Below are 22,280 nucleotides of genomic sequence, written 5' to 3'. Positions count from 1 at the left end.
CAGACCCAGAAAGATTTGTCTTGTTGAGACATTTAAATAATACTCCTCAATGTTTAAAGATTTTTTGAAAATAGCCTATGTATATAGGGTTAAAGTGGTTAAAAATAGTACAAGTGTGGTACCCCCCCCCCCCCCCCCACTGGGGTAACACACTGTTAAAAAGGGAAAAGAAATCCCCTCACTTTAGTAGTATAATATTAAAATGCACTCACAATCTATGGTGACTGCAAGGTGCTCATACCACCACACTCACTGTCTGATTGGCTGAACGCTGAGCACGTGACAATGGTGCGGAAGTAATTCACAACTGCGCAGCGTGAGAGATCTTATAACTATATCTGGATCATCATCGGAGTGATCAAGAAGCAGAATTATGGCAGAAAACGGTATGTTTCCTAAGTTGTGGCCAGTCAAGTAACCAGGAAAACCCCCAAACTGCTTACGAATTCTTGCATTCTAAAACGGCATCTAGTAGCATTAAGTACAAGCAAATGATATGTGCTTTTGTAGTAGTTACTAGTTTTGTAACCGTTAGCCACAGGCATCCACTATCTAACGTTAGCAACAGTACACACGGTACATTGCTGATGTAACTATCCTTCATCAATACTTGACGAGAACGTTTTCTATTGATACACTGCGTTTGAATATGTGTCACCTGTATCCTACAATGATGACAGTATGATGGTTCTCAAACTTTAAAATGTCAAGGTCTCCCCTTAACTCTGACAGTATACCATGTTTTTCTTTGTATTGTATACTGTAACTGGGTTACAGACTTGGATACATCATGTAGACCCCCCAAAAGGGACCACGAGTCACTGGAATCCACTTTGAGAACCACTGCAGTATGACCTACTTTAGGCTACTTAAGATGAACTCATGAAACGTGACTTGCCTCCCTGACCCAGTTTTCCAGCTCGTTAAAGTATTGCAAATACTCTGCCATGCCATAAATGGCCGACGTGTCACTGTCAGTTGTACCATATCATCTCACCAACTTCAAACCAGCCACGGTGTTAGGGGCTTTACCAATGCAATGACATCAGCAGTCTTCAGCTTACTGACCTTTTCTCTCCATGTCTCAGAGAGCAATATGTCTGGGGTCCAGCGTGTGGTGTTGGTGCTGTCAGGGAAAGGAGGAGTGGGCAAGAGTACCCTGACCACAGAACTTGCCCTAGCACTCCGACATGCAGGGAAGAAGGTGAGGCTAGCACCACCAGACAGCAACCTGCTCTCTCTCTGTGTGTGTGTGTGTGTGTGTGTGTGTGTGTGTGTGTGTGTGTGTGTGTGTGTGTGTGTTAGCCCTAGAATGGCTGTGATACAACATCCATTTCATGTATTCCAGATACACAACTATAGATCACGCCCAGCCAGGTAGCAGACTAATCGTGGCGGCATTAAACGTTGTTGGCTCACCCAATAATTAATTGCTGCGACTTGGAGTCGGATATTGTCCTCTAGTTTCATATCCATTTGAAAGTTCTGACAGAAAACATTTCCACTTTTCCAAGAGCTTCACATGGACCGCGCATTCTGCCCGCGAGGGGGCCGAAATGACTGCTGGACTGAACATAATAAAAAACTTCTTTTTGGGAGCACATAGGTATAAGTAAGCCTTGCCGAGCCTTGAGGCCCATAGGGCAGGAGACTATCTCCCGTTTCCTCAGCGTGAGGCAGTTTGATGTACATGTACACCTCCTGGACATGGCGCTAGTATGTCACAGGGACTTACCCCAATCCAACCTGTGATGCTGTGTGCCAAGCAGGGAAGCCCCATTATTAGAGTCTTTGGTATGACCCGGCAAGGAATCGAACTCCGACCTCCCAGTCTCAGGGCGGACACTCTAACCATAAGGCCACTGATTAGGTATTACATAGGTATGGCGCACACAATTGACATGTGCGTTGAGATTGGTGCGAGGTAATTAAACCTGTCAATTTTGTGCCCCATATGTATGTGTACATTTGAATATGTTCAGTCCAGCAGTCATTTCTGGCCCCGCTGCGGGCAGATAATGTTGTCGGTGTGAAGCTCTTGGGAAAGCGGAGATATCTTACTAACACATGTTTTCTGTCAGAACTTCCAAATGGATGAAACTAGAGGAACATATCTGACTCAAAGTCGCAGCAATTCATTATTGGGTGAGTACTGGTGCATGTACTGTATTATAATATTTAACCTGCATGGTTCCCATGCCTATCAGGTTGGTATCCTGGATGTTGACCTGTGTGGGCCCAGTATCCCTCGCATGCTGAATGTTGGTCGGCCTGAGGTGCACCAATGTGACTCGGGATGGGTACCAGTCTACACTGATGCTCAGAAGACTTTGGCCCTCATGTCTATTGGCTTCCTACTGGAGAACCCGGATGACGCAGTGGTGTGGAGGGGACCCAAGAAGAATGGTATGTTATACTTAGCCTGAAGCTGTCAACCATTATTAAATGACGCTGTTTTGCCAAGGCTCAAACCTGACCTTGCCATTAGAGCAATCTTAATAATTTACTGTAGGCGTTTTCGCAGACACTCCTACTGACTTACAATTTGAACGATCGTAGTAAGCGTTGTGATCTCTAGTCAACCAACAACAGGATAGGTTGTCTCAGAAAACAAGTAAGTTGGATATCAAGTAAACATCCTGCTAGCCTGCAGAATAAATTCCTTTTATTTCAAAATAATCAACTTTTTATCAACCTGGGCTAGTCGGTAGCTGCTGCTAGGTGTAGACATCAATGGAATAGCTGCCTTCCATGATAAAATGATTATGCCTAGTGCCTACACATAGGCTTTATCTCAAGCCCTTGTTTTTATCTTTTATGATCAGTTCTCAATGTTGTGTTCTTTTCTTTAGCTCTCATTGGTCAGTTTGTGTCTGATGTGGCGTGGGGAGAGCTGGATGTGTTGCTGGTGGACACGCCCCCTGGGACATCCGATGAACACATTTCTGTACTGGAGAACCTGAAGAAGCACAGAGTGGACGGAGCCATTCTGGTCACAACACCTCAGGTACAGAGCAGCCTCGACAATCCATTCTATAGACAAAAACATGCGTTTGACATGCCTGAAAAATCATCATGGGGGTTATGTCAGTAGTGTTCCTGACTGTAAAAGTGGACAGTTCAATATCTTGTACATTAGTATTTGTGATTTTGTAGGCACGAATATTAACATCCCAACATGATAAATTTACCATTTATTTACCATGATAATGTCGCCAACTACGGGAATTAAAGTATGCTCTTGAAGAGAAAGCATGGATAAATTTCAAGATGAGAAAAATAATTTACATGACACTGAATTTTTACTTTGACAGCCAGGAATGCTTCCCGCATAACCTTAGAAGGCTAGGCTATGATAATGCAAATGTTGTAAAAGATGCTAAATTGATCCTTAACCCTGAAAATTCTAAGCAAAATCCAAGTGACAGGACTACATACTACATTTGTAAAGCTAAAAGTAGGTGTGCTTCATTGTTACAAAACCTTTTGTACCTGTCCCAAAATGTGAGTTTATTGAACTAATTCAGTGGCATAAACTGATGTCCACATTTTAAATTGTGTTTAATAGCACCATCGACCAAGAATGTCAATTTCGTTGTATCCTCAATTTGTTGCTACAAAGGCAAAACATATGTAAAATTTATGACATGCAATGTTGGTTCTGGGTTTTCAGGCAGTTTCAACAGGGGATGTGAGACGAGAGATCACCTTCTGTAAGAAAACCGGCGTACGCATCCTGGGAATTGTAGAGAACATGAGTGGCTTTGCCTGCCCGCACTGTTCTGTGAGTAAACATTATCATGTGCATCTATGCATATAAGCTTGTTTCAAGTCCAGTAAACATTTTACATTAATATAACTACATTAAAAGGTTAATTGAAAACAAATTCCAAACAATTTCAGTGGTCAATAAAAAATAAATTGTAATTGAAATCGACAAATATTTTCCGGAACCAAACTCAAAAACATTCTTTAGATATACTGTAATATATAACAGTATTAAAAGTATTTGTATGTGTTGTCACTTTCAGGAATGCAGCAATATATTCTCCAAAGGTGGCGGTGAGGAGCTGGCCAAGTTGACTGGATGCCCATTCCTAGGTGAGGATTAACCATGTAAACCCTAGTCCCTATTCTGGGGTGAATATTCAGCAAAAATAGATGTACAAGCTTACAGCATGTCACGCTGCGACACATTCTGAGCTTGTAGATTGGCAAATTTCAGCAAAGAGATTTGGTATAGAGGGAAAAAGGATCCCTGGGGGACACTGGTCAACAAAGTATATACGGTTTAGTGGTCAAAGGGATTTGAAGAAATGGTAATGCCACGTTGAAGCCACAAGGTGTCACTCATTACACGTCATGTCTGCATCCCTCCTCACCCACTAGTAATTAGGCATTTAATATCACTACTTCACTGGTCAAATGGTCAGCCTGCATTTCAGTAGAGGGTTGCCGATATTTGTAACAATATGTGACATTTTCTGACCAATAATTATCAAACACAGATCACTAACCAGTTTCACTCAATTACCAGCTTTATGAGCTTGTCAATCGTGTAATGAAGCGGCTAATGGAAAGTGTTCGCAATGAGAAGTAATCTTTGTCATATGCTTTAGTACATAATCCTTATCCAGCTATGTAAACTGGACAGGATAATCTAGTCTTGTGAGAAGGGTTTGTTTCAGCCCAAATACTGCTACACTTAAATATACACTTCATACCAATTTCTCGTATCTACTGACCAGTATTAGCACACTGAAGTTTTAATTTCAGTAGTAGCCTGGTGCTAGTTCATAGTGAATGATAACCTTAGTGGTCTAGCAGACACTTTTGTCCAGAATGACTTACAAGTGCAAGATCAAAGTAAATGGCATGAACCCTAGTCAACAAAGGACTGGGTAAATGATCACATGCAGTAAAGTGCAAATAAAAACTATGTTGTGCTTCAGAGTAACTTGGATACCAACGTCAAACCTACAGTAGTTAATATATATACTGTAAGTGGGTATACAGTGAAGTCTCATCAATGTTGTGTGTTCCTTATCCATTTTTAGGTTCTGTGCCCTTGGATCCTCTGCTCAGTACAAGTATAGAGGAAGGCAAAGACTTCATTGAGTCATTTCCTGACACTGCCACCTTCAGGGCTCTCAATAGTATTTGTCAGACTCTACTGAACAGCCTGAACTGTTGAACTCCCTGCTCTGGAAATGATTCATAAAACATAAATATTTTGCCTGAGTTATATCCACTCTCAGCCTCACAGTTCATTCTCTACAGTTTCTGCAAGCACGGCCAAGTCGGATGCCACATGAGGAAATGGAACCCCAGTCTGAACAAACTTGGATCACTTAAGTTGTTTTGTATTCAGACAATTAAACATTCCTAATGTAAAGCTTATTGCACATCGTTTCATGTTAAATGGAGATTAATAAACCCAACTAGATCATCTATTGGATCCGACTGCTGTCTATTTGATGCTGTTATTCTCAGACAATATTACCGTGGAGCCTCTTATGTACTTCTCATGGGAAACCGAGTGTTGCTGACATCTGTGCTGAAAGAACAAAAAAGTCAGGTGTTGTGTAGTTACTTAGATCTCTATTTGTGGCGCACAAGTATAAATCAGGCTTTTATCGCTGCTTGGTGAACAAAAATACACCACCTGACCGCAGAAACTGTCCTGGATTGTTTTGTTAAAGATTAGATTAGTTTGTGATACATTGCTCCCTAAAATGCACGCTTGTCCCATTTAATGTGCTGAAAATGTAATTAAACAATTTTAATGCTGAAAGGCAAGTCAAATCTAAGTTGGAATTTCCTTTAATTCAACTGTGAAAACATTATTCTCAACACTACAGCAGAATAATTTGAATACCAGTGGCAATACAGGCTTTTAGATTGGCGCTTTAGTAAGTGCGTCGGCAGCAGTCCCATTTACAGAAAACATTCCAGATAAAAATGTTTCTTTCCCCAAGAGAACGGGTCCAAAATCTCTGGTATTGAGCAATATGCTATGTCTGACAGCATTTAAGCAAATGCTTTTGTTTTTAAAGAGGAAGTGAAATCTTTCAAAACTACACTATCATGGTGCTTTTTGATCTGGACTACATCTTCTGAAAAGTGGGTCTGCTTCTTCAACTTCATACCAAACAGAACACTTAACTCCATGCAGGTTTTAATGGTGGGAATGTGGTGGAGACTGACACAGATGAGGGGAGGGGGATGAAGAAGTTTGAGAGGAGATGATTGGAAATTACACCTGTGACACCCAACACTGGGCACACATACCTTTAATGCAATCAAACAGCAGTACTACAGGAAAAACACTGAAGTGTTTGAGAATGTTTTTTGCGTAATGATTAAAATACACAGTTACACACAAAAGTCCCACTCCACCAGCCACATACTAAAGGCAATCTCAATTTTTAAACCAAGTAGTACATCCAAAGGAATTCCAACCACTTATCACAATTAACCCACAGTGCATTAAATCTATTTAGATATTTATAATATGCATGTCTGTGTATATATATACTATATATATATATACCATGGGGAATTAAGACTTTTGCTCTATTTGAACCATTTTGAACAAGTCATAAATAAAATCAGTGGAAAACAACCCCCACCCCCCAAAAAAAGCTAAGTCCATACACATCTTTTTTTTCTCTTTACAAATAGATCCAACATGAACAGAAATCGTGTCAACTCCCGAATCAATGCGAGAGGAGGAGAGAAGCAGTGGTGAGCTCTCTTAAGACCAGAAGCCAAGCTACCTCGGCTGGCCTGAAGGCCTTTAATAAGTGGAGGGGGGGAAAAAAACAAAAATAAAGGAATCTTCATCATACAATTTTTAAACACACACACGGGACAGACAAATCACTACATTGCGCATTTACAAGAAGATGACTATCAAATTGGGACGACTGTACACATTGTAGAGATAAGACCATATTTATGGAAACATTTTATATTTATTTATTTCCCCCCCACCTTCACTTTTTGCCTCTTGTCTTTTTTTTTGTGTCACAATTTTTTTACAACCCCATTTTACACTTTTCTCCAGCAGCAACACATAGGACAGGTTTTGGTAGTGGAGATGCTTGGGTTTATTTCGTGGAGAGGATGAGGGCCACAATGAGACCATAGAGACCCAGCACTTCAGCAAAGATCAAGATAAGAATCATGCCCACAAACAGCCTGGGCTGCTGAGCTGTGCCCCTTACGCCTGCGTCTCCCACGATGCCTATGGCGAAGCCTGCTGCCAGCCCACTCAAACCCACACTCAACCCAGCTCCCAGGTGGAGGAAACTCCTACGAAACAAAGAAATAATACTACTGTTAAACCTCTGTCACAAAGATCGACGGTCATAAACGTGGAAAATGACCCACATCCAGTTCAAATGTTATGCTTAGCATGACCGACACGAATTGCAAGATAAGAAGTGCAACATACTCATTGCATACATAATCTGAATTCTCACATTTTCCTAGAAAATGCTCTGGGGAAGACCAAAATAGGAGCATACATTTTCAGGGTACATTTGTAATTTATAGTTTTATATGGTTGATCCATGTATTCTCATACTGGAATAGGTCTCCATTCCCAATATTTAAAAAAAGAAAACTACGCTATAAACAAAAAGGAGAAAGGCAAATGCATCAGAATAGTCAGTAGTACATGTTACAAAATGTCATTTAAATGGTCTTGAATGACGGGTACATTAGCCCAAATACCCCTTGGAGACTGTGCTACAACTCATTTTGGCAAACAACTGGACAAATCAATAAAGATGTAATCATCTGACCATAAGGGCACATACTGCTTTCATTAAGTGAAAATACAAGCCACTTAATCCCACAGGCAGACATGACATTTGGATACAGTTCTGCCCTGAATTTAGCCTTTAATGCTGTTTCTTAGTGTTATAGTTTTTTGGACATTTTTCTCTACCCCATGCAGGTGCATGTTTACAGACATGTGCATGTCTGAGCAGCACACAAACACACAGGAAGGCACAGAAGTGACAGGATTTCTGATTAGGAGACGGGTGGTTTACAAAATTCCGATTTTGTTAATGCTACACTTCCATGTTAATATCTAAGTTTGTAGTATTGGTGACTGTGAGGGGTGGTTGCAAGGGTAAAGGGAACTCACTTGTAGAGGGGGATCTTCTCCGAGATGCTGTTGGCGATCAGCACCGCTACTACCAAGCCGTAGATTGCTATGATACCCGCCATGACAACGGGGATGATGGACTTCATGATGAGTTCCGGTCTCATCACAGACATGGCGGCGATACCCGTGCCGCTCTTAGCTGTGCCGTAGGCCGCTCCCAAGGCTGCAAACAAGGTAAGCAGAAATGGATAATTAGTGAACTTTAAAAAGGGAAGTACAGATAACAGCAGGTGGGCCTACATCAATGACAGGCAAGAACACAGTTCAGTAATATAGGAAGTGAATGAAATAATTGAGCTCAGTTCAACTGAACTGAGTTCAGTCTCAGTTTTAGTTCGCTTTAGTTCCCTTTGAAGAGCCAAGATGGTGCAAACAGGGACATTTTGCCGGTTTTCAAAAGGGAAGCACAGTCACCACATTCTTCCCATCGAACACTGTAGCCAGTCTAGCTAGTAGCTACACAGGTGTTTCTACAACATCTCTAGTCAAGGTTCGATGCTCCTCATTTCAACGTCTTTCAGTGGACAGTCAACATTTAACCCCTTTTTGGCCTCAATTAGGCAGAGTGGTTTTCTTTCTTTTTCAGTCTTAAATCAGAGGCAGACCGCATCTCACGCTGTGCCAGGGAGCTGCAGTGTTCTAAATCACTCCTGCTCTGAGTGAAACAGCCTCATTAGGTGCGGCACACAGAGGCCGTGTGTGACGTCACAAGTGAGGCAGGCCACCATATCAGCAGTCATATCAGTACAGGATGGCAATCAGAGACGGGAAAGGGGGTATACGTCATCGCCAAGACTAGCTCACATGCAAAACATCATTTCTGACTAGTGACTAAAGGGTGGCAGTTCTACATTCAATTTTGACTAGCAGAGAACACTGTTGGTTTGGGGGGGTGCACATATTCAAAAGATCACTGACGGTCCCTCAACTAATCAGAAATGCAGACATTTAAATAGTTACAAGAATTAAATTTGGGCTGCTGTGTCCACGCTACAGAGGAAAAAGCAGTAGTTGGACTTCTACATCATATGCCACGTGCTAGGTGGCCAGTGTCTACGGAGCATTGTTAAGGTAAAAGAAGGGGAGGGAGGAGAGTGCTCGATCAGCAAGTCGGTGGCCAGCTTATGACGCTGGGTTAGCAGCATCTGTGTCACGTGCAGAGCGATTCTAATTGGGGAACTAAAATCATGGCCCTCCCTACCAGAACAGGACGAAAATACAGACTATCACAATACTGGACAAGCGATTGGGGAAGCTTGCCATGAATCACAGGCAGGTTTGAGATTTTCCCGACGTCAGTGGAGCCTGGGGCGTGTCAAGAAAGAAAAAAAGAGAGGTGAGGAGAGAGACAGTCTGTGGCTGTGTTCATTCGCATGTCCGCATGCGTACTTGTTCCCCTCACACAAAGCAACATGACAGCTCATTGAAGGGTACTGACCAAAGCACCGTCTCCCTGGAATTGATCCACGACTGCTTGTGTACTTGCTCGTCTCCTGTTAGCATTTACAGCTCCTGCTCTTCCATCTTAGCAGCACACTACTGTTAGCTACCACTGAGGAAACGCATCACTGCTTTTACAATTATTCCAATCCCCAAGGTTCTGTTCTTTGATGGTTTGAGTGACGGGAAAGCTTGCATTTCCTCATTTATTTTCATTCTAAGCTCAGTCTACCCAACAGGGTAGATAAGGTAGGCATGTCACAATCATGATTAATTGTCATACACAATTGCGAACAAATGATTTTTGAAACATCTTCAAAAATTGAGTAAATTAAAATCTGAATTTATTTTCAATGGAATTGGCACAAATAATTGCGATCAGGCGATTATGTATAATAATTGTAACAGGCCTGGATCAAGGCAGAGAAATTTAGGCAATGTGGCAAAAAGGATGGATTAGCAAACAACATAAATCAACTTCAAATACTACCACAAAAAGGATGCATTAAAATGTTAGTTTGGTTAGGTCTGTCCATTTAAAATGCAGACGGTGAAAACTGCATTTCTACAATGTATGTATCACTGCAGCCATATGCTGCTGAACAAGCTAAATATTTGGGTAAGGAAGGGAAAATGCCTCATGTGCACACTGCCAAAAAATGAATGATGTTTTCAACCAAATACTTCTGACACTCTACACCTCATAAAAGAACCAGCTCTTTACATCTCATCTAAAGAACTAGCTCTTTACATTACAGCTTGAAGCAGCCTGCGTCCTTTCCTGGTAACATCCTGGACACAATTCATTGTGCTAGCCTCAAGGTAATGTCCGTCAACCTCCAGCACTCTTCTGAGGCTTTCTGACAGATGGCTCAGTTCTAGAGGAGAAGAAGGCATGCCGGAGGATGTGCCAGGCCAATCCTCAAATGTACATATGGCAGCCAGCCACCTCCTCCCCAACTGCTTACGGCCACCTATTAATCAGAAGGACTGATGAGTGGATCAATATTATATCTTTACAGCTTTTTTTTGCAGAACTACAATGAAGCCAGAAAGACAAGACAGGGTGCCATCTGCACAGACCTAGTCAACTGTATGCGTAAAAATGCATACGGTTGACCTTGCAGAACTTCTCAGATGTTTAGAAGCCTTGAAAAAGGCTCACCTAGTCTGAAACGTTGTATCCAGATCCAGTGCGCGGATATATTGTCTCATCTTTTATACCCTTGTAATCCAGCCACCTTTGACCGGCTAACAGAAAAATAACACATTCATCTCATTACCTTCCTGCTTGCTCCCACTACAAATGGAATACAGTGCTTAGCTCAGGATTTCAAATTAGCCCTGTTAAACCAGCACATTCCATGACAAAATACTGTCATCCTTTTCATTCATCTTTTTCCATTTAGTTATCGGCACTAACTTTTCTTAAAGCCGTACCTTTGGGACATTCGTTCACCATCCATTCCTGTTGGTAACGTTTGTTACCAACAGTAACACTATCGTCTGCAACCCCACATCTCCGCCCAGTGAGCGTGGCATCAGTGAGACATGACGATTACAGGCAGGCGGAGAAAGAAGATTCCTCAAATGCTGCTGTGCTGTTCCGAAGATTAAAAGGTGTGATCTGATGGAGAGAACCAGCAGAGAAACCACCCCTGGCTTTAATCCTAATCTCCTATGCTAAGGTAAAGAGCTTTGACTCATTTCCTACCATCATTTGATCCCATACTCGTTGAGTGAATGAATGCTGATGTGACGTCACAAACAAGACATCCCCCTAGCTAGCTGGGGATGATACAGCCATAGATATAGAAACCTAGATACCTCATTGGCCGCAGCAGTTCATTGGAGCAACTTGTATCGCGGCCGCCATATTAGAGGCATCATGCTTCCTGACAACTGGCCAATCACAGCGCGTCTTTTCCGGGACTTGTCAGAATCTAGTTTTATAAAAATATCCCGTTATACAACTAGATTCTGCCGAGAGGCATCTACCTTTATATGTCTATGGATACAGCATGCACAATGCCCACACAGGACACCATGATTGGTACAATCTGAAATGCGGGCCAATGGAACTAGTTTTCACACGAATGACAGTAACTAAAAAGGGACTTATTACTTCACAATGTTCTTTCATAGTAGCAGCTCCGCATTGACCCTATCAACTTGAGTGCACTACACTAATCCATCTACTGCACCTGTGAATCACAATGAGGAAAAGGCGACAATATATATGGGCTGCTCTAACTAATTACACCTCTCCTTTTCAAGAGACAAGACTATTGTGACGCCTAAAAGTATTCATTAAATTAAATGGTCCAGCAGACAAATAAGACCGTTTAACAGTTTGAGCTCTTGCTTGCTTTTTTCAGAAAAGTTATGGCAGGATTTGCGAAGAAAATTGTTGGAACAGCAACGGGCTGCAGAGCAAAGATCAACTTGAATTACTAGGACTGTAGGAGAAGTCCAAGAGCTTTAGTGCTGCTAAAGCCATTTTAAAACAAATGGCAGCAGTGATTCCTGACAGCACCACTTTCAGGTAATCCATCCTCAAAAGTACACTTGTAAGAATTATTAGGTTGGTTCCATCCTGGAACATCAGTGTCAGTCTCCGAAACTACACTAGGTTTTAAACTGTCCACTCCCCATGAGCAGCATGGCTGGCCGCACAAACTTATCATGATTATCTTAAAATGTGAGTTCACACATGCTACAGGATATTCATGAATCATTAAAACTCTACTGTAGGTGTAGCTGAAAATAAACCCAAATGTTCATTTTCTATAAGAAACTAAATACAATGTCAGTAAAACATATATGGATATATAAAAGTAGGTACACTAAAATGAAATACCTTCCCTCATGTAAATTACATCCATACTTCCTTGCGGATTCATCTTGCGTGTTTGTTTTACCTGAGGTGGATTTATTTACCTATGTGAAAAATGTCTCCTTGTTGCACTAACTTGTCTATTGAACTGCACCTTAAGGACACTGTACCTGCAGCTATTTTTAAAACCCTGCCTCAGGGCGGCATGTCATTATGTACATTTAGACCTGCACATGATCTTAATGTTTCTAAAAAAAATGTACACATGCATAGGATGCTAGCTAATTTTCTAAACAGAATGTACAAAGTACATACGTGCTACTAAATACACTATATAAACATCTTGATTATTTTATTAAGTTGTTTTTATTTTGCTTCCGTCTTTTGTAAAGTGACTTTTAAGTATTTAGAAAAGCACCATTTAAATTGTATTGTATGCATTATTATTTAACCAGTTTCTATCCTGTGTTCTTTTCCCCCTCATCTCTCCTGTTCTGACTCTACCTCCATCCTCTCCTGGAACTACAAAATGATGGAACACACAGGGAAGAAAAAAAAAAATCACCCACTTCTTTACCTGTAAACCTGTGATGTGATCATGTGACAATAAAGCAATAAAACATGTTGCAACTAGATGAGTGACAAACCCTTCAAGTATAGGCTAGGTGATGTTTAGACTCAAAATCACAGAGCCCAGCGAGAACCAATAGTATTATGTAAAGATTTCTAGTAAACTAGTCAGGATTATAATTTTCCATAATTGTGCTGCCTGTACTGGCAGACAGTAAAGGGAAAAATATAGACAAGAAAGGTCAAGCTCCGTACTACAGACCAGACAGGGGAAACAAAAGTAACAGTAGCCTAATCAGAGACATTACAGGAATGGTCTCTTCCAACGCCCACTGGAGGTGGGGGCTGCTTGTGCCAAGGCATCATTACTATCAAAGATCACAATGGAAATACATTTCTACTTTGTTGCATCATCCATGTTGCATCATCCACTGTCAAATGAAAGCAAAAAAGTGTTCAACAGTGCAGAACGGTTTATACAACAAAATTACAAAACACTGGACCCACCACCATTAATCAACCTAGCACAAACTCAAATGATGGGATGTTCACTGCACTGCAACTATTTAACTCTATTATGGAGCACTATTTAATGCTCCATAAACCAGAACAACAAGTAACCACATCATTTTAGAACCATTTAATACACTTGGGGATCAAGTTTAAACACTGGCAAGACCCATGATTAAGCTATTGCATAGACCATTATGCACACAGTCTAGATAAACAGTATAGGCCTATCATTTCACAAAGCAAAGAACCACAACACTATGCATGGCCATAATCTTTCTTTATACTCTGTGAGAATGTCATTTCCAGTTTGTGATTCTGATAAAATTCTAAAATGCTTAATAGCTGGTGTCCTATTCATCAAGTGGCTCTGTCAACCCACCACCCCTTGTGTCACACTACCACCATTACTTTCAGCCCTCCCATCCACTACCAGTACCATCACAGATTACTCCTACTGCAACCCACAGGGCCACCACAGCAGGACCACACTGACTTAACCTATCACTACCCCTTACACTTCAGCTCTGACAAGACATACAGATTGCTGTAGCCTCCAGCTTGTAAAAAGCCTACAATATCTTGCCTTCCTTATGGAACCCTTTTCTTCCTGTTTCACAATCTTAACAGGGTCACTGCCAAGCAAGGCAATAGGTTCATACCAAGTTTACTTGCCACTGAACTGAACTCTTCTTAAACAAAGTAAATACATTGATGCAATGTACTACAAATACATTAACCGATTGCCAGCACCACTTATTAGAGGTGTGTGAAAGAGAGGCTGCAGACGGCATCTGGGCTTAATTTCCAAATGATCTATATAGGCCACGCAATGCTGCCATGTACTTTCTGAAAGCAAAGCCATCGTATGTGCTTCATAAGCTAGTACTTAAGAGATATGAATGGGCGGTAGTAAGGATACATTGGTGTAATTTATCTTGGATCCATTACTGTTCACTGGTGTCTGCTTGCCCAATGAAAAGCCCTCTGTCCACAGCTACCATAGAGCTGCCACCAGTGCCAAAATGCCACAAGCTACTGTCAGTAGTTTTGCTACATGACAGTTTGTCTAATAGCTTGAGGCAAAACAAGCCTCAGCCACCCTTCTTGTATGCAACACATGCTGTGTTGATACAGAGGAGAATCAATTGCCACATCTGACATTAAACATTCCTGAGCATCATACAATGTCAGTCATTAGTACTAGCTAGATTAGGAGATAAAAAAAGTATGGTTAAATAGGACAAGATAGTCCCTTCTTGCTTAAGGAAAAGGAAATCAGAAGGAATTGTAGTAACAACCAACCTAAATAAAAGGTGAATTCTAACTGTATTCATTGATCACTCACAATAGTCATGTTTTGCAGTTATTGGTCGTGGGTCTGTTAACATTACTTCCTGAGGACTGACTTCTTGGTAATTGCGGTAAACTAGACATTGTAAATGTAATTCACAGGATCATTAGCCACTTGGATCTTCCATGTCAGAAGTAGCGTCATGTGATGACCATGTGATCATGTGTCATTCCTTCTTTGTGCTACAAGGAAGTCTCCAGCTGACCATATAGTAGTTACATGATTAGTTCCATAAAGCAGCATTTAGTTCATGATATTAACCATTGACACGATTCATGTAAATATGTTTGATCCACATGGAAAAACTATAGGTGCATACATTTCTGCACAAATTACCGACGGGCGATATGGGTCAATAAGTGTTGAACTTCATTCATAAAATGAAGTGATTGGGCCCCGTCAGGATATTCTGATGAGCATAATGTAACAGTAATGTAATTAGCTAGTTGGCTCCTAACGTTACTACTCGCATCCAGCCAGCTAAGCACTAAGAAAGCGGTGTCGCATGCTGCAGGAGAAGGGGGGGGAAAATGGTGATCGAGCTACGCAGCGCAGGTCATATAACTATAAACACAGATGTAGCATGTAGACCATGTGAATTGCTAATGACAGTATATTGTGACAATGAATATTTGCCACTGTTGAAACTGTTATCCTTTTTACTTTCAGTTCAAGTTGGTGTGCGTGCGTTGATGTTGTTCAGCTAGTTTCCGTTAGCTAGTGAGTTGTGGTTTCTATGCTTGTGAGCCCAAGCTAGCCAAACTTTTTGTTGGCAACATTGTCAATTAAAGCAGACAGACTAAGGTTCTACTAGTGCATACACTGACATTAAATAGCCAATGTTTGTTTACGTTTTGTTAAAGAGAAGCAGGGGCTTCCTACCATGGCGCGTTAAGCATAACGTACTAGCTAGCTAGTTAGCAGCTGGCCTTTGCTACGCTGGTTTTTAAAGAGACTTACCATGGTTGACAACGTACAAAGCAGCCCGCTGAGCATGACAACATGACGTGAATGCAAACATTACATTGGTTAGAAGCACAGAAAGTCCAATGTGTTTTAATTGACGGTCAAAAAACATTTTAAAGTGATATATAAATTAATTACCGCTGAACACCATGGCCGCAGAGGCTCCCATCACTGCGAAGAACGGCGAGTATTCTGGGCTTTCGGACATTCTCTCTCACACAATATATATCTATAGCTATAAAAAATTAAATATTACAAAATGGACAGTTATCGCTATGCGTTGCCCTAAAGCTATCGATTCGAAAGGCCACGGTCTTGAGTTTCAAACGAGCTAAACGGCAGCGTAACGTTAAGAGCAGCAGTGTGTGTGAACGCAACCAGTCACGACTTCTGAGATAAATACCGACCCGGGGAAGCAGCAGCACAAAATGGCGAAGCGGAAAATGTCACCTGACTTCAGCCTGGGTTTTATATTTCACCGTACGACTGTGCCGTGCGCCAAAGATAGCCGATCTAAAAGCTCACGGCAAGCTCGTGGCTCCGCGAGCGGTGGGCTTGTTGATCGGGTCTTTTTTTCCGGCGCGCGACACCGTCTCGCTACGGAGCGCAAATGTATGCGTGACCGTGTGGACCAAACCATTGTCAACTGTGGGTGTAGGGGTCCGGTTCGCTCCATGAATCATTTACTGCCGCACACGGTGCTGTGTGTTTAAACGAGAGTCTTACGGTAACAAATCTACACGATTTTATCCTTGAGCGAAAATGTTTTATTTTACTCAATTCACCCATTCATTTTCGTTTGAAGGTCATCCCCAATCATTTGGAATGCTCCGCTGCAGGCTTTCCCTCTGATATCAAAGGCTGCCTCCTTCAGAATCAGAGGATGGAATGAGGGAGCTGATTAAAAGGGTGTGGAATGTGGATGCAAATTTAAGGCAATATATAGTTAATGCCACATATCATATTCGTGGTCTCCAATAAAAAGGGTATTATATTAATACGAGCAATGTAAACATGCACTTTAAACATCAGGATTTATTGTGACTTTTCACATGATAATCTCTGATACACCTGCTCAAATAATGAAATGCCTAATGTTACATATATTGAAATATGTCGTGCATGCATTTTGTAACCTGAACAGTGAACACTACCACAAAGTAGAGGGTTAGTTAGTTTACAGTGAACTGTGATATGCAGAAGTGATGTGGAACATGAGTGAGAGATTGTGAGGTTGTGTCCATGTGGTGTTGGGGGAGGGAGACGAGAATCCCTCCAGCAAGCACGAGAGAGAGAGAGAGAGAGAGAGATCGTGTGTGCTAAACACTGCATGAGAGTGACGGAGTGTGTGAGTCACAGAGAGGTTGTGCAGTCCCCCTGCCTCTTCTTTCCCTCCCCATCTCCATCCTTCCTTCCTCCATCCATACGCCCCCTCTGCATCTTCTATTCAGTCAGTCAGTAGCAGCACCATAAATGAACCCCTCCCCCCACCATGCCACTGTAAAACACCATCACCCGTGATGTAATTTCTACACCACCATCACAGGCTTCCCTCCATGTATGTACTCGTACTGTACTGTGTATACCTTTTCCTTGACCGACATGCAACCCCCAATCCATGAGACTCTGTATTATGCATGTGGAAACAGACATTGTTTCTTGTATGTGAAATACAATATAGATAAATGGGGGGAAAAAGCCACACTTGAATGTAAATTACATTTAATTTAATTTTCTTTTCCTCTGCTGACCACTTATTGATCCTGGAATCTCATTACTCCTGTTAGGGTTAGATGTCAAAGGGACATGATTTGGGTTGGGGATGGCCTCTCCATTATGGCTGGTGTGTTATGATGACTTATGTGGACACATAATACACTTCTGAATTGACACAATGCTGTAATATGATACCCTGTGTATCCACTTATTGTAAACACCCATTTGTTTTTCTAGACAGATGAACACAGGGATCAGACTGTCTGATGTCCTTCAGTGCTACTGTTTATCCCCCCCATCTCTCAGATTAAAGGATTCCCAATCCGTTAAACTGAGTGATCTTTGAAGAGGGAATTGTAAGAATTCTTCACAAGGTCATGATTCAATGTAAGCACCATTCAGATACTGCACACCTGCGAAGAGTATGGTGTCAAATGTGGGTTTTCACCCACATCAAAAGATGTGCATGTTGGGTACATGTGCTCCTGCCAGTGCCCTTCATACTGACCTTAGAGCTGGAGCTGCTGGTCCCCAGGCAGTGCAGTGGCTGCCTATTGTTTTCTGAAATAGTATAAGAGTATAACCTAACGTCAGATGCATGTAGACAGCATCCTATATTTATGTGATTGACACAGCCACCATCCTTTAAATCGTTTTAATATTAATGCTGCAGATGCAATAAGAGCAAAACACAGAGCCCTACAGTATACTCTGTGTAAGATGTGCTCAGGATCTAAAAAAAGGAAGTCGCTGAGCTAAGCCACTTTGAAGTTTGGCATTTGTCCCAGATAAGTTAGGTTCAGTGCATAACCAAATAAATATATATAAATAACTCTGTAATCTCTCTTCCTATTGGGCTGGACAAATCAATAATTTTCACATGGAAATACTCAAGACAATGTTCTCTCATGCCAGTGGAAAAGATTTAATCCTGTATGAATGGTGATTCTATTTCATTGAAGATAATAAATCATGATCTACTTTTGCAGCACATCTCAGTCTAGTCGAGTGGAATGGGATTTTTTTCAACTAGAGGTTTGGGCCGACCAATATGTCTGAGTCATAGTGTCGATAGGATAGGATGGACTGCCAACGCTTATATTCAAGGACGTAGATATACACTGCAGATGCCATAATTCAAAACCACTGATAGAAGACATACTTTGATGTCATCAGGAGCATGAAGAACATGACATGCAAGCATCCGTCAAACACCCATATAAATAACAGTAAATCTGAGCCAAAACTATTTGTCAGGCCTTTGCCCTGTTTGTCCCATTGACAATTCCCCATCGTCTGATGGGCAGGGGGGGGTGCCGGTTCGGGGCAGGTTGTAATGTTGATCATCTTACATTGTCGTGGCTGGAAAACATAGTTTTCAAATGCGCCTGACCAACACCTAGAGTAGGGGCTAAATATAGGCATGCACGTGTGAGAATCCTGAATGGACAGCGCTGCTTTGGCAAGAAATGGTAAGTCAGTGCCACTTAAGAGAAGGACTTACACCACCACTTTTAGTCCAAGCGTTTCGGGCCATATTTTGATGGAATCGTGCACTTTACGATACAAGCATGAAATTTGGCACACAGTTAGAGCATGCCATAAGGAACATTTTTGGCTATAGGGCCATCGCAGATTTGTCCTGTGGTAACCATGGCAGCCATTTTCCAAAATGGCCTCCATCTGCTGTTATTTTACCAATAACTCAGGTGCTAGACCACCTAGGATCTTGATTCTGGTGACTAATCCTACATTTTCAAGGATGAGGAATACAGTGGTACTATTTAGAATTGTCTTGTGGTAACCATGGCAGCCATCTTTCAAAATGGCCACCACCTGCTGTCATTTTACCAATGACTCAGGTGCTAGACCACCTAGGATCTTGATTCTGGTGACTAATCCTACATTTTCAAGGATGAGGAATACAGTGGTACTATTCACAACATGCTAGTAACTACCTAACTAACTACAGTACATGAGGAGGCTGATACTCGTGTCATATTACACCTAGAAGATGCTGTGAAGAAAGGGTATAGCAAGGTGACAATACGCACAGTAGACACGGATGTGCTAGTCCTGGCAGTAACGTCAGCCCAACGCCTCCACTTGACTGAGCTGTGGGTTGCTTTTGGAACTGGGAAAAGTTTCCGTAACTTAGCAGCTCATGAGATGGCAAGGGCATTAGGCCCAGATCGATGCTTAGCCTTACCCATGTTCGATGCCTTTACTGGATGTGACACAGTGTCATCTTTTGGAGGCAGAGGCAAGAAGACGGCATGGGAGACCTGGAAAACCTATGGTGACGTCACACGTGCCTTCAGTTCCTTAGCTGCCATCCCAGACAAAATAGATGACTGGATGGAGCCTCTGGAGCGTTTTGTGGTATTGCTCTATGACCGCACTAGCGGCCAGGCATCAGTGATTCAGGCACGGAAGCAGCTATTCACCCAGAAGGGCAGAACAATTGATGGACTCCCCCCAACACCAGCTGCACTGATTCAACATACAAAGAGGGCAGCCTACCAAGCTGGCCATTGTTGGGGACAGGCGATGGTTGCAGCCCCTGAACTCCCATCCCCAGGTGAATGGGGGTGGAAGAGGAAGGAGACAGGTGAATACAAATAATTTAATCCACTTCTTTACACTTGTAAACCTGTGATCTGACAATAAAGCTGATTCTAATTTTGACAGGAGGATGGGAAGTGCACTGGACCACACAGAAGCGAGCCTGGCCTTTCGGGAACTCCTCCGCTGTGGTTGCAAAAAGGGATGCAGTGGACAATGCAGATGTGTTAAGGCAGCACTTCAGTGTACTGCCCTTTGCTACTGTGGTGGACTGTGCAACTAACATTGTGTAGATTATCTGGCTTTATTGAATAGACCCCTTAACAGACGACGTCACACTGATAAGAACCAGTCTGCGCGGAACCAGTCTGCGCGGAACCAGTATGCGCGCAATGAAACCCATTCTATCAGGTCTCGCTAGGACGCGCCTCACTAGCCAACACACAAGAGGGGGTTGGGGTGTGCTGAAATCAGCGCACCCCAAAACAACAGGTTGAGAATTGATTGATTGATTGCGTGAAACAATCACCTGTGCGTCCAGTCTCAATGTTGGTAAACAAATAATTGGTCTATATGCCATTAGGCTATGACTCATGAGTACTCTGCCTTTGTTGTGTCTTATAGTCCATTGAAAATAATTATGCAATACTACTACTAATAAAATAAACAGTGAAGTACTGCATTCTTGACTCTCACGTGTCAGTTTGAAAACATCTACTGTACTACATCATTACATATTTTGATGGGTTTATTATTATTTAATTAACTGAATGCCAGATATATGCAGTTAGGTAGTAGAATGTTGTAAATAGTACCGCTGTATTCCTCATCCTTGAAAATGTAGGATTAGTCACCAGAATCAAGATCCTAGGTGGTCTAGCACCTGAGTTATTGGTAAAATAACAGCAGATGGAGGCCATTTTGGAAAATGGCTGCCATGGTTACCACAGGACAAATCTGCGATGGCCCTATAGCCAAAAATGTTCCTTATGGCATGCTCTAACTGTGTGTCAAATTTCATGCTTGTATCGTAAAGTGCACGATTCTGTCCCGAAACGCCTGGACTATTTGCCGTCTACTCCTCTGTACTCTCACAGACACATTAGGCTGGACCACCACACCCACTGCAAATTAATAGACTGCAATACCATTTTATTTCTACAGCAATGCAACTGAATTCTGAATTGATTGAATGTGTTCGGTGTGAGTGCTTTCGGAATGTGTTCCTGAATATAATCCATCTCAAGTTTAGTTGTGGAAGCTATTTTTTTTATCCATGGCACACCCTCGTGAAAAAGTAAGAAAGCCTTCAATTGGCTAAGCAATAAGGATGCACAAGGTATGCACAATGACAGATCTTAACTAATTATACCCTCATTACATCTGTCATTGTCAACAGCCAATTAAAACAAGGTCCCCCCCCCCCCCCCCCCCCCCCAAGACTTCGGTTTTTATGAGCTTGGCTTAAGCAGACAAAGTATTTTTTTTTTCCACCCTGCTTAAGGTATTTCCATTTGTAGTGTAGAATAAACTTGTTACAAAGTGAGGACACGGGTTGTATTCATCTCTAAAGCAGCTGATATTTAGCTATTTCTTACTGTACAATCACAATATAATGAACATATTCAATTTACTAAACCCTCAAGGTGAACTAATCTGGTCTAAATCACAAGGATTTCCAAGTTTTAGATTTGACTAAATCGCATTGCTGGCCAAAAATATTCCAGTCATGCACTTCAGAGTCACCCACTTCCACAAGACAAAAATACACATTGTGCCTCCAATCAAGAAGCTGTTTTTCCAATGACTAACTTATTAGTCAAAACTGACTAGTCTTCTATAGTCCCCTGAACTATAGAAATTACATTTAAGATGTTCTTATCCTCAAGTTTAATTATTATAAGTTCATATTAAAGCTACATCCTACAATCTCATACTGTAAGCTCCAAGTAAATACAAGTGTGTGCTTCTACATTTAGTTCTTAATACTATCATTATCCAACTACTGCTTTATGCTCATTTGATACATGATTAATCATAGTATCTGATATGAATACTCTAGAGACACTCTAAACGCTTTTTTTCCTCCCAATATTAGTCGTTATGTATTCTAGTCATCTGTAATTGCTAGTCCTACAAAT

At 41.7% G+C, this 22,280-nt stretch overlaps 2 protein-coding genes across 2 annotated transcripts; one reads left to right on the top strand and one right to left on the bottom strand.

The window, feature by feature from the left end:
- The first annotated feature begins 279 nt into the window (after positions 1-279).
- Positions 280-5,657, top strand: nubp2 (nucleotide binding protein 2 (MinD homolog, E. coli)). The gene is made up of 7 exons (XM_084078120.1): positions 280-386; positions 1,089-1,204; positions 2,208-2,406; positions 2,853-3,007; positions 3,674-3,784; positions 4,032-4,101; positions 5,058-5,657. The coding sequence occupies exons 1-7, from the start codon at positions 374-376 to the stop codon at positions 5,192-5,194; spliced, it is 801 nt and encodes a 266-aa protein (XP_083934246.1). The 5' UTR covers positions 280-373; the 3' UTR covers positions 5,195-5,657.
- A 592-nt stretch (positions 5,658-6,249) lies between these two features.
- On the bottom strand, positions 6,250-16,276 carry atp6v0cb (ATPase H+ transporting V0 subunit cb). Its single transcript, XM_084078121.1, has 3 exons — positions 15,997-16,276; positions 8,162-8,345; positions 6,250-7,317 (listed from the first exon to the last, which is right to left on the bottom strand). The coding sequence occupies exons 1-3, from the start codon at positions 16,064-16,066 to the stop codon at positions 7,113-7,115; spliced, it is 459 nt and encodes a 152-aa protein (XP_083934247.1). The 5' UTR covers positions 16,067-16,276; the 3' UTR covers positions 6,250-7,112.
- Positions 16,277-22,280: the final 6,004 nt, after the last annotated feature.

This window comes from Gymnoscopelus microlampas (genome assembly GCF_963454915.1).
Source record: "Gymnoscopelus microlampas genome assembly, chromosome: 14".
Taxonomy (NCBI): domain Eukaryota; kingdom Metazoa; phylum Chordata; class Actinopteri; order Myctophiformes; family Myctophidae; genus Gymnoscopelus; species Gymnoscopelus microlampas.
Note: the sequence above shows the minus strand (reverse complement) of the source record. Positions and strands in the feature narration are given on the sequence as shown.

What these genes read in the sequence shown, in the direction of transcription:
- nubp2 (XM_084078120.1), top strand. An exon ending in TCCGACATGCAGGGAAGAAG is followed by an intron (nt 1,205 to 2,207) that starts GTGAGGCTAGCA and finishes CATGCCTATCAG; the next exon opens with GTTGGTATCCTGGATGTTGA. An exon ending in GACTGGATGCCCATTCCTAG is followed by an intron (nt 4,102 to 5,057) that starts GTGAGGATTAAC and finishes ATCCATTTTTAG; the next exon opens with GTTCTGTGCCCTTGGATCCT.
- atp6v0cb (XM_084078121.1), bottom strand. Translation starts at nt 16,066, where the DNA reads ATGTCCGAAAGCCCAGAATACTCGCCGTTCTTCGCAGTGATGGGAGCC. An exon ending in TGCGGCCATGGTGTTCAGCG is followed by an intron (nt 8,346 to 15,996) that starts GTAATTAATTTA and finishes CCTTGTTTGCAG; the next exon opens with CCTTGGGAGCGGCCTACGGC. An exon ending in GAGAAGATCCCCCTCTACAA is followed by an intron (nt 7,318 to 8,161) that starts GTGAGTTCCCTT and finishes TTTGTTTCGTAG; the next exon opens with GAGTTTCCTCCACCTGGGAG.